We start from the raw sequence: 19,145 nt of genomic DNA, 5'->3' as shown, positions 1-19,145 counted from the left end.
TGAATGCAAGGTCAAATTTATGAGATTTTTATGAAAGTTAGAAATAAGAGATAGAAAACTCATAGTTATGAGATATAGTCTCAATATTTATCTCATAAGTTCAACATTTCGTCACATAACTCTCTCCGCCTCCGTACTCTCATATTTTAAATGTAGTTCATCTGCTAAAAACACACAACAAATGATGTTAGATATAAATGTGACTGATATATTTATATACGTATTGTTGATATCATTTCCATGGATTCTTTTGGTGACGACAGTCGTGCAGTGAAAATCTGTTTTTTAGTTTGACAGCCCTAATCAGAATTATAGTCCAGTCCATCTTGTCTCAGTTTGAAATTACTTCCTCATTTTGGTAATACAGGTATTAATAAAAGACTACTTATTTTTATATTTCCTTAAAGTTAGTGTAGTGTTCCCATGACTAAATGTAAAACTGACAGTGTTTGTTGCTGGGTGTTTTGTATCTGCCTTGTTCCTTTGTGAATTTTCTTATAGTTCCCTTGGGTGACAGAAAACCCCCAAATTTCTTCAGAATGCACAGTTGCTGTTTTTAAGATTAATAAAAGACCCATAAATTGTTAAGTAAAGTTCATCTGTAAATAATAAACATGGTTGTTTTTTTCCCCATACTCTCTTTAACGTTTCATGTCGGGTATTTTTCCATTTCTATTTACACGATTCAACCCCAGGCAGTGTCTATATCTGTCCATCCGTCTCTTTAAAAGTCTCACATTAGGGGATACAGCAGAGAAAAATGCAGCATTTGTGGAACTCGGGAAGTTTGAATGCCCACATACACACAAACACAGAGGAAGGAAGTGTGTGTTGTGGATGGTGATGAAGGCCGAGCCATGAAAGCCAGGAAGCCGCTGGGAGGAATGTCCTGCGATGTCACACATGGCCGAGGCCTGAGAGCTTGTGCGCCTTAGGGAGGCTTAAACTCCAAACAGCTCCGGCTCATCTCTGGGAAGAAAAAACAAAACACCCCGCTCTGCAGAGAGCGAGAGTGACACACCAAAGAAAAATATATTAAAGTGTCATTTCACAATCTCGGAAACCTTCCGCTCTCTTCTTTACACCTGTGTGCACCACGCCTCGTCCCCGAGGGCACAACTCCAAAACACAGCAACATGCACGGTACAGTACAGCTATTTACAGTACACACACGCACACACACACACACACATCCTGGAGAAGTGTGCCCCTCCCACACTCCTCTTGCCTTGTTTGTTTTGGATACAGCCACTCCAATGTGACTGTAAGTAAAGATCATAATGTGGCAAACCGACTTTTTGGTTCGGTGAGTGATGATTACACCAAACAATAAACAATATTAGGACATGTTGTGTAACCACTTTAGTAGTTACTCCACTCCAGGGCTTACCTGACTTATGTGATCAAGCCGCTTAAAACACAATTAACTTATTTATCCTATGATAAAACCATCAAAATCATTCTCATGGTACAGTGTCTTGTAACTGCTATCACATTGCTGTCTTAACTTTAAATGAAGTGACTCCTGGGTCAGACCGTACATTAAATCGAGATTAAGCTCAGAGGCACCTCTCAAACTCTGTCTTATTACTCAAAGAGGGTCATTTCTTTTGCTTATATCTGTACATCATGAGAGTGAAGTGATTCTTGAACATGTTGCTGTAAAATATGTGTTAACTGTCAAAAATGTGGAAACTAGAGTTTTGAAAAATGTGTTTTTTGTTGCGTTCCTGAAATTTCCATTCTCAGTCAACAGTGGGGTCAGTGGGGTGATTGATTAGCTGTCCTGTTCTGAGAGAGTCACAGCACAGATATGTAAGTCACATTGCTTAGTTAGTTACATCGTTTGAAAGAGGGTGGATTTCTCTGCATTGTGATGAATAATGATAGATGGAGATTAAAAAATGTGACGGCAAGAGGAAGCTGAAGAGAACTTTCTAGCAATTTGGCAAACAAACTAGCAACTGTGTAAGTCAGTGTAGAGTAATGAAGTCAAAAACAGCCACTTTTCCCATCATGCACATGCTGTTATGTGATGTGTCTTATAATATTTAAGGGCCATTTCAGTTGTTTTGAATTGGTAAAGGTTAAGCTGAAACTATATTTTAATCATGGAAAATGACTTACTACAAGATTTCTGGCAGCCCTTACCGTGGGAATATATTTGCATTTCTTTTTTTTCTTTTTTTTTTTTTTTTACAGTTTTATTTACAGTGCAATCTTTTGTTTGGTGAGTTCATAGACCTGTTATTAAATAAAAGTGTTCCAAGACTCCCATCATGTGTTATATATTAGGGGTTGGGCCATACATTTGGATTATAAATACGCCCATAAAAATAGCAATAAAGATATTTTAAGATTATAAAACAACAGCGAGGTGTGGTGTGAAACGTAACCACGGTTAAGCGCATGTTTTCTGGGACACCATGAATTTGATTTGACTCTGCCACACTTTTAACCTTTCTGAAGTACATTTGCAGGTCAGCATCACATCTTTGTCATCCTGGTTGAAGGCGTAACTGCAGCATTGTGCATGGCGAAACGTTTCTCACAATAACTGAAGGCTTCACGTCGAAATGACCGGTGTGATGCAGCAGCGAGGTGGAGAGGTGATCATTCCTTTAAAGGGAAGGTCCGCAAACCAGCTCCCACGGGAGCAAACGCACCTCTGAAGGGTCCTTGAGCAAGTCATTGTTGACTTCTGTTTTCCTAGAAGATGATGGATAGCAGACAAACCACTTAACACACTGATGACAATATTGTTACATTGTTATGAGGTCTGACTGACAGTCTTTTTCAGCAATAGTTTATTTGCAGTATTTGTGACGCTCTCAGAGTGCATACCTACATGCACCTTTTATGACAGGTCAAACGCCAGAAAGAAAACACGCGGAATTCCAGCTATGGCTGCCATCTTTCGTCTTGACAAAGACTCTTTGACATCGGTCCATCCACTTTCCAAACATGCCTTCACTGTAATAAAACCCTCAAACAAACACTCCACAATGAGTAATAAGATTTTACAACGCCACAAATCATCCCAGACGGGACCGAGGTCCTTTTTTTACACGCCATTGTGTAAAAAGAGCGTGTATTTCCTCGAGTAGCTGCAACCAACCAAAGTCAACAATAAAGCAGTAACGGAGTTAACTTACATCATATGCACCATTTAACTTAAAGGAGCAGTTTGCCCCAGATTACATTTCAGTCACTATCTACTCACCCCAATGCCGACAAAAAATATGGAGAATCAGTACAGCACCGCAGCATTCTCCTGAGCAGCTGAAGTAGGTAGGCTTTTGTTTTAAAACGAATAAAAAATAATGGGAAAAAATCCTTTGAAAAGTTCAGTTTGGGATCTCTGGGTTTCCAAAGACTTGGATTAAGCCATTTTATTTCATTTTCAGCTGTATTTTTATGTTTGAAAAGAAGTCCCCATCTACTTCAGTTGTTCTCAGAGAATGCTACAAAGTTGATTTCCTGTGAAGGTCCAAAAATGTTTTGAGAACTGAGACACTTATAACGACTTTCTATCAGCACGGGGACGAATAGATGACAGCCAGATTGTCATTTTTGGATAAACTGTTCCTTTAAGTTTCATTTTGTACTTGACATAAATTAATCATGTTACTAAGTTGCCTTCACATGGAGCTTGAACAACTGTCTTTTCATTTGTAGATTTTGTGACTCTGTATGCTACATCACCTGACTTCCTCCTTTGCAGATATTATAACTACTACAGGCAATAGAGGTCTTCCGCTAACATAAATGTAAATATGGGTCAAAGTATATGGTGACTTTTCTGATGAGGACTGAGTATGAAAATTAGATTAACCGCAGACATGTTTGATTGTACTGTAAATGTGTCAGCGTGTGCTTGTTTCTTTCATAAACCTCTTTCAAGCATAACTTTATCAGACTAGAAACACATAGCATATAATCAAAACTAAATACACGGTCATAAGTGACCTTTAATGCGCGGCTAAAGCAGTTGCCACAGTGTAAATTCTTTGTTGCGTGTAAAGCAGACCAACCTGCAGCACCACTGCGCACTTAGGTCTTTGTTGTAGGAGTGTTACGTGAGCGCGGAGCCATGAAATCCAAGCATGGAGAAAAAAAGCTGCAGCGCCCGGCCGTTCATTGAAGCTATTAGTGTAAATCTTATGACATTATAATTGGACCCACAGGAAGTCTCCTTGACACTAGTGCGACTGAGCTCATCACTCAAGAGATTTTAAATTAGCCATGTTGCAGCGAGGTAACTGTAGGTTGCACATTCTTGCCATTCCTGCCTGTCAACACTGAACTCAGCTGAAGTCACAACTTCAGAGAAATCGGCCTTTAAACAGCGCGAACATTTCTGTTTATATGCCTGTGTGTTGCAATATTGCCATGGCAGCGTGTAGTGTGTTCAAGAACAAAAGACGGTGCACACGCTACTGGCATGTGATACACGCCCATACCCACCTGGCACACACACGTCTGACAGACAGATTGGGAAACACACACACACGCATACACACACACACACACACACACACACACACACATCTGGCGAACGCAGAGCATTTGGCATCCGGACTATAACAATACGCAACATACGTCAACATCTTATGCAAGAGACTCCTCCAGCATGGCTGATGTCAGAGGAAAACCAGGTGTTTATGGGCTCGTCTTCACACACACACACACACACACACACACACACACAGAGACGTACACAATTACTGACCGGCACCTAGCATTGTCACAGTCTGCCCCGTGGTCTGGACAGCTTTTTTCCAAAACACACTCACACGGCCTGCTACAGTTTGCATTTGATTTTCACAGCTCTGAGCATCATCTCTGCTGGTTAATACGTGTGATATCAAAGCCAGACAGGATGACGTGATCTCACGGGATCACGCACAAATAGCACGCCACTTTCAAGGACATTTTGCATGCTTGGTCACATATCTTAAGCTTTCTCATGTGTCATTTTACATTGTCAGCATTTCTCTGAGAGCAGAAGAGTACACCATCATGTCAACAGTAATGAAAAAACAAGCATAATGCGGTGAAACTGTGGCAGGTTTTTTTTTTAGATTTAGGCAATACTTTGTAAGGATTAGGAAAAAACATCCACTACAGTTTACTTACAAATGTAAATTTAAAGAATTTAACTCTGGCTTTTGGTTGGGGCATGAACTCCAGTTTTCTGGCTAACAATCCTGTATTCCGTTCACCTCCCTACTCTGATTGTCTTGCCATTTATACTTCTTCACCATGACATCAGTGCATATAATGACACATCAGCAGCTTCCTGTCAACACCATAAAGCTCAAGCTACGTTGAACTCGTATGGACCATTTGTGGAACTGATACAATATATTGTTTGTTGCTAGCTAAACCTGCAGCATGCTGCCTTGAGCTTTTGTTTTTGGGATTGTGTCTTGACTTGTTTTTTTATTATTCCAAATGCTGCCCCAGGTTGCAATGAAAAGCAGAATTATCCTTGAATTTCGTGAAACCACGATTTTTCAAAAAAGTTCCTGTCTACCAAGTAGAGAAAACTATATGAGTGACCTGCACTGTGGCCGGCAATCTAGCAACAAACACGTAATGATATCGTATTCATAAAAATCTGTCAGTTGGAAGTGTGAGCACTTGGTAAGGGTTTCATCAGGAAGTCCCTGCAGGGCTGGACGGGCCAGCTGGAGTCATTGATATGGGCGACCCTGTTCTACCATGTGGTCATGGTCAGGAATCCAGAGAGTCATGTGATATTAGATCACTGCCACTCGCTCTCTCTGACTCCCAGATGGCAAATAGAGTCCGAACTCACAAACACAAACACCTAAACATGCACATGTGGTGGAATGCAGCTGGTCCTCTGTTACTGTATGTGTTTAATGTTTAATCTAAGTATTTTTCTGTCATCGTAGGTGTGTGTGTCGGTTTGTGTGTGTGTATCTGCGCAGGTCTGTGTGTGGGCAAGTGTCCCACCCACAGTGGGGTGAGGGTCAAAGGTCGAAGGTCACAGAGGTTGGGTCAGTAGTTTCACAATCTCTTACAAACATGCACACTCACTGGGTTACAAATGGTTAAAGTGACATTATGTAACCACTTTACCTTAAATAGCAATAATCTTTTGCTACAGTGACATGTAACAGAGGCACGCAAATAGTGTACTTTTATAGTTGTGAGGAGCAATATGTCTGTCTGACCCTGAAGTTATCTTACATTACCCAGAAAAAAACCCACAAGTCTCTTGATTGGGAAAAAACAAGGAGCGGACACTGTTCAAAGATGTCTAAAACGTAAATTGAGTCTCATAAAGCACACACACACACACACACACACATACACACACACACACACACACAGACTAATGGATTTCTGTCTACATCCTGCAATTACGGAGGCTTCCGTCCCGCTGTGTAACAGCTCGCCCTCCAAAGGACAACCGGAGGATGACACTTTGATCATCACAGAGAGGCAGGAGAGCGCAGGAGGAAGTCAGCAGAGGGAACATAGTTAAACAGAGGTGGTTAAAGGTTAGAGGTAAACGTTAGACTTTTCATTTTGTTGCTAGTATTGTGGACAGTGTGGTTTTGAGGGCACAATGCTAGTTTTTGGTTTTCATTGGGGGAAACGTCCTTATGATAACGCCTGTTTCTTGTGATTGAAGATAGAAGGAGCAGAACTCGTGTGACAGTACTGTTGGCTTTTGTTTGTACTGTTCAGTACACACAGGATTCCTACCCGTGAGTTTCTCCCCATACTCTGGAAATGGGGCCGTTGTCAAAGCAGAGTGCAGTTAGTGGAGTTAAAGGAGAGAATGATGGTTTATGTGATAGTAAACAAGACTGGAAGAGAGGAAAAGGGGGAAAGCAGCGTGAAGGGAAGGATCAAAAAGGATGAAGAGGTGTGTTAAAATGACATGTGGGTTCACTCATTTGCGACATAAACAACACAGCAGGGAACATGTTTGTAACTGCCGGACTTTTGGGGGGTTTACTCATTGATGTAAAGTCCTGCACCATCCTGCAGCATGGACCTCTAATGATAAAAGGACATACTAACACACACTAACACACCATTTTAAGGTTGTTTTTCATCTTAACTTTGCCAATTACAAGTCAGTCAGCAAGATGATAGTTGGCCATGGGGCAGAGTTCAAGGGTCTGTGTGAACCTTCTGCTGCATGTGTGAGAAGGGGACAGAAAAGGTGTGTGTGTGTGTGTGTGTGTGTGTGTGTGTGTGTGTGTGTGTGTGTGTGTGTGTGCGCGTGTGTAGATAACAACCTCCTCCCTGTTTCCCTCCATGTCAAAGTTCACCTCTGACTCAGTTTGTGTGCGTGTGCTGGGTTTGTTCATCTCCAAGCATAATGAGTTCATTCACCCACATGCCCCCCACCCAGCCTATCATCAGCACACACACATCTACGGACAAACAAATAACCTGAAACGCGGCATTTCACCTGCTGACCCGTGTCCCCTAAAACAAGCAAACAGTGAAAACGTCGAGAGGTGATGTTTGACTGACCGACTGAGGCCCGGTTCTAGAGGAAATATATGGTGACAGAGTGTTTTTTTAACGTGTCGGATGGTGTCATCACACCTTTCGCAGTTAGATTTATGTTTTTGGAATTGCTTTGCTCCAAAAAACACAACATGATACCTATGACCCTGTATTTCCAAATCCAGTACAAACACAGCAACATAAGTTTTTTTCTTACCATCTGATGAGTGAAAGCCCAAGATTCACTCTTGTTTTTAGCTCTGCTTTGGTCTCCACCAACTCCCGAGGGAAATATTTGACTAAATGTTTCACTGTGTTTTCCTCTGTATGCTGCTTGTCTTTTTTTTTTTGTTTGTTTGTTTTTTTGTTTGGTTGAATCGGGTGCTGACTGCGGCTGGAAACAACACCGGGGTTAAACCAAAACAGTGAGCTAAAAGCTACTAAAACGCACCGCGATGCTGAGAGGAACTTCTGTGGGTTTGTCACTTGCAACACCTTTTACGTGTTAAATGGTCCGCTGACTTATTGTCTTTGTAAAAATGTTAATAGCCTTAAAGTTACAATCTTGAGATTTCGTGCCTAGGTTGTACTCCACCATTAACAACAGAAGTTACAGAATGCAAGAGTATATAAAATGGGATTCGACATGACAAAAGGGTTATAAATTGAAACAGTTGGCATCAAGTCTGCTCAGGGAGATTGGCCAACTGACCTGTGATTTGTCCTTTAAATCCTTTAAAAATGGACACTGTACCATGGATCGGTTACTGGAAATGAGAAACTTTGCGTGACGGGTACTCCTCTCAGACAGCAAACCTGTGGCATCAGCCATAGTCACTGGAGTAAGCAGTAAGTCAGACACAGTTCTGGGGCCAGTGTGCCGGCAGGAGAAAAAGCACAACTCATCTCTTTGTCACTGGCTCTCTTCCTCCCGACGCGCTGACTCTTCTTCTTTGCGTCGCTATCTGTTTCTCTTCATCTGTTTTTGTGCTCCCGTCCCACTCTCTCACCCTTAAATGGCAGTTACATAAAAACCAAACAGAAAGATGATGCCTTCGGGCAGAGAGGGAGAGAGAGAGAGGGAGAGAGAGCCTTGGAAAAAAATGCAGCGGAGGAAAAAAAAACAGTCAAGCGCTTAGACAGACAGGCAGAGCGATGGAGAGACAGACAGACGGGCAGTAAAAATAAGACACTATAAGAAAAAAAACAGAGCTCCACTCCTAGTTGGGCTTCCCCTCCTATTGGCTATTATGGCGACCAATTGGAGTCCAGGGGAGGAGCACTTCCTGTGGGGTCCAGGGGGGGCGGCCTCCCATGTGCTGTGTGTTTATTTGCAGTTGACATTTTTGCAGGCGTGTTTTTTGTGTACATTGGTGGCACACGTGCGTACCTGCGCATGTGGAGGCCCATACTCTTATGTGTGCCTCATAAAGACATGCATCAGATATGTGTGTTGTGTGTGTGTGTGTGTGTGTGTGTGTGTGTGTGTGTGTGTGTGTGTGTGTGTGTATGTGTGTGTATATGGCTGGGTATGTGTACATTGTGTGATATGGCCCCATGCCCAGGGCTGTGGATCAGCGGATTTAAGGAATGGGGGTTTTACGAGGACTCTGGACTTCTAGGAACGGTTAACGGTTTATAAATACCATACATCCATAAAAAAAGGACAAAAAGGGAACATCTGCGAACAGGGAACACATTTGACTCGCTCAGCACAGCTCTGTGTAACATTATTATACACAGTATTATTGTTGGTGGTCGTATTTGCTACTGTTGCAGTAACAGGATATCGTTACCGCGTTCTTAAGCCAAGTTAAGCAGCAGCGGTTCGCCCGTCTGTCAGTCAGCTCACTACTTCGGTCCAGACTGAAGAGTCAAAAGAAAACCTCTGGGTGGAAGGTCACTGAATTTAATACAGGCATTCATGGTTCCCAGGGGACTTTGGCGACCCACCTGACCTTTCTTATATTCAATGTGAGGGCAGGCGTTTACCTTTTAGCATATAGCAAACCATTAAGGGTAAGGGTCAGCCGTATCACTTCCAGCCATATCTCTGGAGGTGCAATCTTCGCTGGAGTCGGATTCAGTTTTGATGTTGCCTGATGGCTATCCTTGTCTCAGATTCCAACCAGGAGGCTGAGGTTCATTCAAAGACAGCAGGAATCATGGATATCATTCGCGCCTCCTTCACGATGCATACACGCGTTCATAAATTCACTGCAAATCCTGGGTGTGCGGTTTCTCGTTCCCGATAAATATTTTATTGCACGTGTCCATTCTGTTGAGTTTGGAGGTGAGAAATGAGCGTGAAAGTTTGTAGTGGTTTTTAAAAACACTGCTGCTTGAGGATCAATCCTCGGAGAGAAAAACCTTGAAAACCTGCCGGAGCCTAGAGTAGTGTATCGTATGCCGCGGCTGTTTAACCCTTAAACTCAAAGGAAGCCGCTGAATGACCAGGAAAAAGACGTGTGATTGATGGCTCCTCGCGGACAAGCGGGGAAAAAAAAGAAATGTTTTCTGGGGGAATGAGCCCGGTGGTCGTGACGGAGCAGCTCAGGGGCCAACTGGTTGTAATTCACAGCTTCTGAGGGTGAATGTGTGTAACCCTGCTGACCTCCTGCAACCACTTCTGCAGGCTGCTGCGGTAAATAAGGACCTATCCCTGCCCCCCTGCTGAGAAAGACAAGGGGGTCAAACCATAATGCAACCATTTGAATAAATCAAGATAAGTGCAGATAACGTGTGATAAAAGCCCCGTCTGTACATTTAGAGAGACGTCACACTAAGTGAACACAGGTGGGCTGTAAAAACTGTATATAGGTCATTGTGATGTTTTGATTTTTGGTGTGTGTACAGCATGTGTGTAGTGTGTGTGAGTGTGTGTGTGTGTGTGTGTGTTTTGGCGGCTCGCCCAGGGCTGATGTTGATAAAGTGTGACCACACGAGTCCCCAGTCGAGAAAAAGATGGAAACGGGCCAGTGTATATACAGTACATATGTTTTCTCTCACTCTCCCCCCGTCTCTCTATATCTGCCCGCTTTTTTTTTTTTATTTCACTTCCTCACCTCCCGCTCTCTTCCTCCCTCATTCTCTCTTTTTCCTACACAGCACTCTCTCTCTCTCTTTCTGCCTCTCTCTCTCACACACACACACACTCAGACAGGCCATTGTACATGTGCTCACAGTGATTTGACAGTACAGTTCTAGGAATTGCTTCATACTTTCTTGGAGATCAACCCAGTCCGGATTAAACTGTACTGTATCACAGGCTGTATGGGGGATGAAATCAAGATTTCCTGGATGAAAAATACATTCCCGTGCGCTAGTTTCATGGGGATTACGGCTCTACGGCAGGTAAACTGACATCCACAAAGGGATGATTAATTGGATTCAGAGTGAAACCCTGGGATTAGCAAACATTTGGATAAACTGTGAGGCGCAGGTTACCGAAAATGCCAAAACAACATGCTTTCCCTCGCGCGCCAAGCGCCCGTTTGTTTTGGTTTATGGTTTGTGGCGCTGGGTGGGGGCCAAGAGCTACATCCAAAAAATGTCAACATCGACATCTTGCTCAGGAAATCATGGCACAGCTATGATAAGGCAGAGACCTCATATGAAAACTATTTGTTGCCAGAGTGCACCTGCCAAACGGCTGTCTCCCCGCAGGACGGAGCCTGCCAGTAATCACGGGGCGAGAGGGAAGTGGATGTAAACACACTGGCTGAGCTGCACTGTAGTTTTGTGGCGCTGCCGGTCATGGACGCTGGTTAGCTACACGGACGACTGCGAGAGCTGGCACTGTCGGGGTATGAGGAGGACACGTCGGGGCACGATGCCCAGCTGTGGCATCTGAAAACATAGCGCAGGGTTAGACTGTGGCGGGTTCAGCATGCTCCAAAAGGACAGATTCTCAGACAGGGAAAACCGCTCCCATTTTCAGACGGTCTGTCCCCATTTGTGCGCGTTGATTCGCTCGGATGGACGCGTGAACTCTGGTAAAAGTTGTATCGAGAAGAACAAAGACAGATCCCGGATGTTTTATGATATCTTCACACCCGAAGTGAAGTGGCTATTGATGTCAGGAATATGTGTTACTGTTGCTTTAAAGCTTCATAAACTATTAACAAGCTTCAGATATGTGTTTATAAATGTCTTATAATCAAATAAAGCCTTTGCCACATTTTTACCTTTTCTGCTGTAATGTACCAGTGAAATACAATATATACTTATGATCTAAAACACTTGGCAGACTGTTGCAAAGGAGAATGAATTCTTACGAAAAGCACGGGATTTATTAAAGCCACAATCTGCAGGATTTTGTGTCGCTTCGCTGAAGCTTTGAACAAACTATTTTGGTTGCTTGAGACAGATGTAAAGTGACCAGAGAACAGTAAAGCCACAGTTCAGGTCGATTTGTTGCACAGTTTAAAAGAACAATCTAGAAAAATCCTTTTACCAAGCGCGGGGGCGACATGAAGCCGCCCTGCAGCAAACACCAGTGTACACGACTTAACACAGTGTCATATAAAAACAAAGGCTGCACACACAGAGGGGCCGCAGTCTTTAAACAATTACTGTACATGTACATTGTCAGTGTTCTGTTTACTTTGGAGCGCCACGGCACATTACGGCACAGTGAGGTCATGAAAGCACAGCGTAACCCCAGCGCGCGTGTGTGTGAGTGTGAGTGTGAGTGTGTGCGCTCAGGATAGACTTCATACATGTGACCTATGTCTTCCTTGAACACATCTCCGACTCTGTGCGGCCTGAAGAAAAACAGACGGCACCGACACAGCCCCGGGTAAAACGATCCATTTGTGGACGGGATACTTTAATCTATAGCGCCGCGTTAACTAATCCAATATGTGCGTCTGCAGTCCGTGCACTATAGGAGGAGATAATTAGATCTAGACAGAAGTGGTAGTCCACAACATACGCTGTGAGTCATACATTATGACCTTATATAATTGTGTTAAAGCATTTCTTCTTTTGTTTTTTTTTTTCATTTTCTTGTTTGTATGAAATAGTTTTCCTGGAATACTGACTATATCACAGAAACACAAAGTTGATGTCTCAAATCTCTCAAGTGCAACAAAGTGTAATTCTCAATCATTATAAATTTCCAACTGCTGGAATATGAGTCACAGCTAGAGCTCTCACGATAAAAGCACAGAGAAGAAACGGAAACGTTCTGTTCGGACCACCAAAATAAAGTCAATGCACATCTTATTCCGCCTGTTAACGCATGTTTGTGCCTGCCAGCTTCCTCTGGTTGTATTCTAGGTCACTGCTGCCCTCTCATGGTCAGTTTCATCTGACCTCTGGGTGCTATGACAGGGGCCTGTTTGTTTATGGAAGACAAGAATGTCAGTGGTTGCAATCAGTTTTTTTTCTCATCTTTTAACAACAGAATAAGATGATGAATATCTTCATTTCTTATCCTCTCCTGACTGAGCAAACTAAAAAGTGAAGTGAAAAGGAGGCAAAGCTGTGTGACGTTCAGGCTCATATACAAATTGTTATGCGGACTGGATGGACATTCTTTTAAGTTGAGCACTAAGAAGCTATGCATTCAGTATAATAACATGAATAATGTGAATAAATAGCATTTTTGAGATTATAATGTCTATGTATGGAGCTGCAGCGACATCCCGTCCTGGTCCAAAGCTACTTTGCTAGCGATGTAAACACTCCACCGGTCCCCGAGTTCCAAGACTGCAAGCTGCACGGCTAACTGAGCCAGCTGGATAGAGGCAGCTACTGTTAGCAACAGTGAGCAGTTGACAGGAGGCCAGTTCTTACATGTTGCACAATTAAAGCAGAAAAAAAAGTATGACAGCACATTAAAATCTACTATCTCCTTCTGGATATTTGATGACTTCCAAACTTTTTCCCTGATGTCATAAATCACGTTTTCTGGCTCTCCTTTTCAAAATGCGCACGCAGAAAGAAAAAAAAAAACCCAACACTTTCCAGCCAAGCATGTAAAAGACAGCGTGAAACTCAAACATTCAATATGTAGGAACGAGACAAGAAAAACACATGTTTGACTAGAGGGGGTGACATCTGTCCTTCTTTTTTCAGGGAGGTTCAGCCTCTAATCTGAACATGAACCTGTATGCCACGAAGAAGACGGTGTCTGAGGGCATGCTGGACATCGCTCTGTTCCTGGCTAACATCACACACATGAAGACTGTCATCGAACAGGGAGCTGGATACAGGTACACTGTGCAAAAAGACAGACCTGTTACATCAAGTGACTCCTGAGTGATCATATTTACATCATTAATTGCCGAATAAGCAATTCATAACTATTCCTCTCTCCTCCACAGGTACTACATCGCTGTCCTGACGCTCATCTCCTTCTCCCTGGCTCTGCAGATAGTGGCTGGAGTCCTGATCATCATCATTGGTGAGCCAATCACGTCACATCTTTGGGAAATCCATCCTTCATGTTTTAACCAATCATATTAACACACTAATACACTGACATGTTGATTTGTCATGCAAGCAGTGCAGTTTAAAGTCCATTTAAAGAATGTTTCCAGAAAATACAAATATATTCTCTGTGCAGCATTGGGGGGAAAAAAAGCCATTGTGTAGTTTGTGTGTGTGTGTGTGTACATGTGTGTGCTCGTTGCAGCTCGGAGAGACGTCAGAGAAGAGAGCAACCAGAAGCGCCTGGACGGCCTGAACAACACCGTGACCATCCTCATCTTCCTCATCTTCGTCACCAACATCTTCATCTCCGTCTTCGGGATGGAGCGCACCGGCCTCTTTGCCAGGATGCATTTCTGACTCTGTGACGCAGGGAATGACTGGAATATGGGGATGTTTTTGGAAAGTAGGGAAAGATTTTGACACCCTGAACACAGGAGCCACACACCGAACTTATTCTGACTTATTGTTCTACTTAAAGTACTAATCACCTCCAGTTTTACTGCATTCTGATGCCTTTATTTCATCTTATTCAGTGTGAATGGACCGGGCCAAAGGACCAACTAGATGTGTGTGTGTGTGTGTGTTTGTCTGTGTGTGCCTGTGTGTGTTTGTGTTGTTGTTGCATGTGTGTGTAACGTGTGTGTGTGTGTGTGTGTGTGTGTGTGTGTGTGTGTGTGTGTGTGTGTGTGCGTGTGTGTGAGGCAGCTCGAGTTGAGCTCACCCTCCTCCCCTCTTACCAGCGGCTGTTAAACTTCCTCAACAATCTGACCACCGGCCTCATCTTCCTCACCCTCATCGTCAACTTCATCAAAGCTGCCTTCGGCACGCAGCGCAGCTGCTTCCTGCGGTGGCTGCTGCAGCGCTTCATCCTGTGAAACACCCTCAGAGGGCTCAGCCAGGCACTGTATGTGCACTCACAGACAAAACCTGATACGTGCACGTTTAAAGTTGCTCTGTGTAGAATTTGTATGCCACAAAGCGTGATTGTTTCCATTCCCAGCAGCTTGAATTGCAAAATGTGTAAAAAAAAACCTCGTCTCACTGTACCCTGTGATAGCAGGGCACACCTCTAATCCTGGCACTATTGGCCTTATCGATTCGGACACAGCCACTTGACAAAATGCTGTTTATTACGGTAGCATAGCACAACTTTACAACTTTACACTACTATAAACATAACAAACTTGATATCAGCGCCATAAAGATTCCACTTGTATTGAAGTGAATAAGAAAATGGACACTTGCGCTGCAACAATCCCAGTAGCTAATTTGGCCAACTTGAAACTGACTCCTGCCAACGAAGTCTTTCGCTCAGGTTGAAACATTTTAAGGATATTTCTTCAGCCTCATTTGAGACTACCTGGAGCAAATATTTCATATCTTTGCGTCCAACACTCTTTTCTTTGACGTGATGTGCCGCATCTCAGACCAAATTCACCTTTAAGGAAACTGTCATGGTTGGTGATCCAGCCGACGTCCGCAGTTCCACAGGCTCAAGGTTTTATTTCTGACAAAAGTGAGCAGTAAAACAAAACAGAATCATTTAAAGAGTCCCTTTAGAGAAGTCCAGAACAGACGCCATGTCTGCATGTTATTGTTGTCCACAAGAAGTTCTCAGGGTCTGCTGCTGAACTGTTCACTCTGACTGGAGCAGCTGGGGATCTTCGCTTGAGGGAAGCATTAAATTGCATTTGTTGATCGAGAAGATTACGTCTCTAATTGTGTTTCCATCAGTCTGGACAAAATGTCACATAACCTAGACAAGAGGCCGGAGGGTGGGTGACAGACCTGTACTGCTGTCTGTGTGTGTGTTTGCATTACTGTGTGATTGGTTGTATGACGATGGTTGTATGCATCAACTGTACGTGAGCGTGCGGGTGGATGAGTTTGAAGTGTTTGAAAATTGTGTGTTTGTGTGTCTGTCCATGTGTGCGTGTGTGTGTTTGTGTGTGGTGTAGCCCGCAGGGACCTGAACGTGGTGTCCAATCAGAAACGACTCGACTACCTGAACAACCTCGCCACCGGTGTCATCTTCGTCACCACGGTGATCAACTTCTTCGTCAGCTTCTTCGGCTCCAAGAGGACCGGCTTCTTCCGCTGGCTGCTGGCTCGACTCCACTTTTGACACACACACACACACACACACACACACACACACACACACACACACACACACACACACACACACACACACACACCGGTATTTCATCTGCACACACAACTTAAAGTTGGACTTAGTTTGAGTTTGTACAAAGTTGAAACAAACAATTCACAAACATGTTCAAACATCACATCTTATTTATTTTTTAGGATTTGAAAAGTGTCTCACGCTGTAATCCAACTAAAACACTTTCACTTTAACCAACTGAATAACTATGTAAATATGCACTGTTTTATTTGCAGCCCAGTCACCAGGATAAAATGTTTCTCCATGTTTCTGGAGACAGTTTCCAGGCTTGCTTGTGGCATCAAAAAAACAGATAATGTTGACAGGAAGTTGGGCCATCTGCAGCCACGTTTATGGCGACAACACCGGGTGTTTTTCTCAAGACCTCGGGACATTTTCCTGCCGTGAGACAACCAAAACAAACATTTTAATTCAAAACGTGATGTTCTCCTAACCTTAACCAAGTGATATGCCTAAGCCTAACCAGAGCATAAGTGACAAACTGAAAATTGACCCCAAAGAAACAGTTTAAGTTGTCTTTGGTTTTCCAGAAACATACTTTGCCAACTTTTACACTGGAGATTGGGTTTCCCTGCTGCAATAACGTGTTCAAATTGATTTTGGTAATAAAAATGAGACATCCATCTGATATGTTCGTACACATTCCCCTCCAGAAAGCTGAATAAATGTAGTGATTTAACAGAAGCCTGTGCTGCGCTTATTGTGTAGTTGTTGTTGTTGTTTTGTTGCTGTGAAGTGAATGCAGGGTGACAGGGCAGAGTGAGGCCTGGTGTGGAAGTGTGTGCATGCATGTGAAGACGTCTGTTGTCCATTCAGTTTTGAGGGGAATCAGAATGTACTGCACCCTGACCCAACAGGAAATCTCTCTCAGTGGGTCCGGAACCTGAGCGTAGTTTGAACCCTCTCTTTCCCTACTGTGTGTGTTTTGTATGTGTGCATGTGTGTGTGTGTGTGTGTGTGTGTGTGTGTGTGTGTGTGTGTGTGTGTGTGTGTGTGTGTGTGTGTGTGCATGTGTCACAGGCCGTCGGGACTTGAACAACAGCGCCCTGCAGAAACGTCTGGACTACCTGAACAACGTAACGACCGTCATTGTCTTCATCACCACGGGACTCAACTTCTTCATCAGCACCTTCGGCATGCAGCGCACCGGACACTTCCCCTGGCTTATGATGCGCATTCACTGAGGCGCAGACGCACAAAGACGCACTTCTTGCATGCTCAAAAACAACATTTGGCATCTCATCTCAGCTATACAAACCAACTGCTCTCAAAAGAGCTGCTGTCTTACATCTTAATAAAAGCTTATAGTCTGATTACATAACCTCACAGCTTAAAAACATTAATAATCAAACACCTTTATCTCAGTTTAGTCGATGAATGTTTTTTTTTTCCACTGTACCCAGTGGGCACCTTCGCCACGCTTTTCATGACATAATGGTGACATCTAGTGTCCGAGATGAAGTGCTCCCTGTCTCTCACAGGCCTCATCTCACAGCTGCTCGCTTCATCAACAGACACACAAGAAACACGAGATTTTCTTCTTCTTCTTCTTTTTTTTTTAAAAAAAGTGTGAATTATTAATATGATTTTAAAAGTTTGGCACTTTAATGAGTAACACGCGGGAAGTAGCTTTCCCCCATCAGAGTGAGGTCAGAGGTCAAGCTGTAGAGCAACCTGCTCATCGTTTGCATGACTGTGTCAGATTGCATTTAAGTGTGCTGATCGCTTTGTGTTGGCTGACTCGGCAAATAAAGAGGTAAAGCTGGACGAGTTATTTATTTCTGTAAATCCTTTCAGTTCCCTTTTATGCATATTCTTGGTCTGCACTTTTCCCTCTGCTCCATTGCTTTCCCACCATATAACCACCAAGAGTGAAATCAAGTCATTTTGATGCAGAAACAACCTTCCAGACACGAGGGAGGAGCTGTAATCACTTTTTGGCAGGTGAAATACAGCCGTTTATGAGTTATATTGGCCCTTTAAAGGTGTTTCAACAGGTAAAAAGGACTCGATGGATTGAGCATGGACAACATATATTTAACATTGACGGTCACTTCGTTACACTTCTTACAGTCACATCTTGCAGCTGACCTGACCTACAGTCCCAAGGAGTCAATGTTTGATGAGTTACACCCATGAATACATAAAGTCCCGGTGTGTTTATCTTGCCACAAACCTTAAACTTCTTCCAGATATTGAGTTTATCGTGACTTTGCTGATGTAAACATTGCTGTTCCTACTAACAGTCACAGTGGTAATTTTAGATGTGTAGCCTGTATTTCTAGTTTGGACTTGCCCTTGTAGTATCTGTGTGTTTTCTACACATCTTGGGTTACTAATTGTTTCTCCTCATGTGAGTTAAGAATACAAATAGAGTGGATTTACAGCTCCAGGGGTCAGAGTGGTAACTGTGTAAGTGCCAAAGGTTATCAGGTGGCAGACCAGGATAAAGCAGTAAACCTAAGATTGACCCCCACGCCAGATGGTGGGAGATGCTCAAATGTTTGTGTTTGTGCCCGTAGAAGAGCAGGAAACCCACTTGGGTCATTTTGGGGACAAGACATGAAGTTGAATGCAGCCAAGTTAGATGAGTTACGAGGGAAACAAGTCAACTCCTCTTTTAGTCCATTGGATAATTTACCAAAGTGACCAATTAGGAGAAGTGGGTGTGTGCTAGAAAGGGACTCTAAAAACCCTCGCACAGGAAGAGAAGGGGGGTGGCATTTGGTAGAATTCCTAAGATCGAAGGCGTAGGAGTTTTGATAGGGCAAGAGGGCAAAAACGTTTGGCATTACTTTGCCCTGTTTGGAGAACATCAGATGTGGGGCCACACTCTGCTCGGACGCTCGGCTAACCGAAGTTTGTCTCAATAAAGACTGCTCTATCATTCCACCCAGCCTTGCCTCCGCAGAATTCTTTTATCAACATACTACATGCCGACACTTTTGAGGAAGACAGCCCAGAAACTACAGGTGGCGTCACGAACAGGATGGCTTTTGACAACTTGGACACA

The 19,145-nt window shown here is 43.4% G+C and overlaps 1 protein-coding gene across 6 annotated transcripts in view; it reads left to right on the top strand.

The window, feature by feature from the left end:
* The window catches only part of LOC119032130 (ninjurin-2-like), a 30,186-nt gene extending 12,298 nt beyond the window's left edge, over nt 1-17,888 (top strand). Inside the window, exons 2-5 of one of the 6 annotated variants that reach the window (XM_037120947.1) lie at nt 13,588-13,724; nt 13,836-13,915; nt 14,147-14,347; nt 17,153-17,291. In XM_037120947.1, the coding sequence (XP_036976842.1) occupies nt 13,588-13,724; nt 13,836-13,915; nt 14,147-14,301 (372 nt within the window). In that variant the 3' untranslated portion in view covers nt 14,302-14,347; nt 17,153-17,291. Of the gene's footprint in view, nt 1-13,587; nt 13,725-13,835; nt 13,916-14,146; nt 14,348-14,649; nt 14,849-15,902; nt 17,115-17,152 lie in introns of those variants that run through there. The other 5 variants (XM_037120944.1, XM_037120948.1, XM_037120949.1 and 2 more) reach the window with 5 other exon arrangements.
* The last annotated feature ends 1,257 nt before the right edge of the window (nt 17,889-19,145 follow it).

This window comes from Acanthopagrus latus, chromosome 14 (assembly GCF_904848185.1).
Source record: "Acanthopagrus latus isolate v.2019 chromosome 14, fAcaLat1.1, whole genome shotgun sequence".
Taxonomy (NCBI): Eukaryota; Metazoa; Chordata; class Actinopteri; order Spariformes; family Sparidae; genus Acanthopagrus; species Acanthopagrus latus.
Note: the sequence above shows the minus strand (reverse complement) of the source record. Positions and strands in the feature narration are given on the sequence as shown.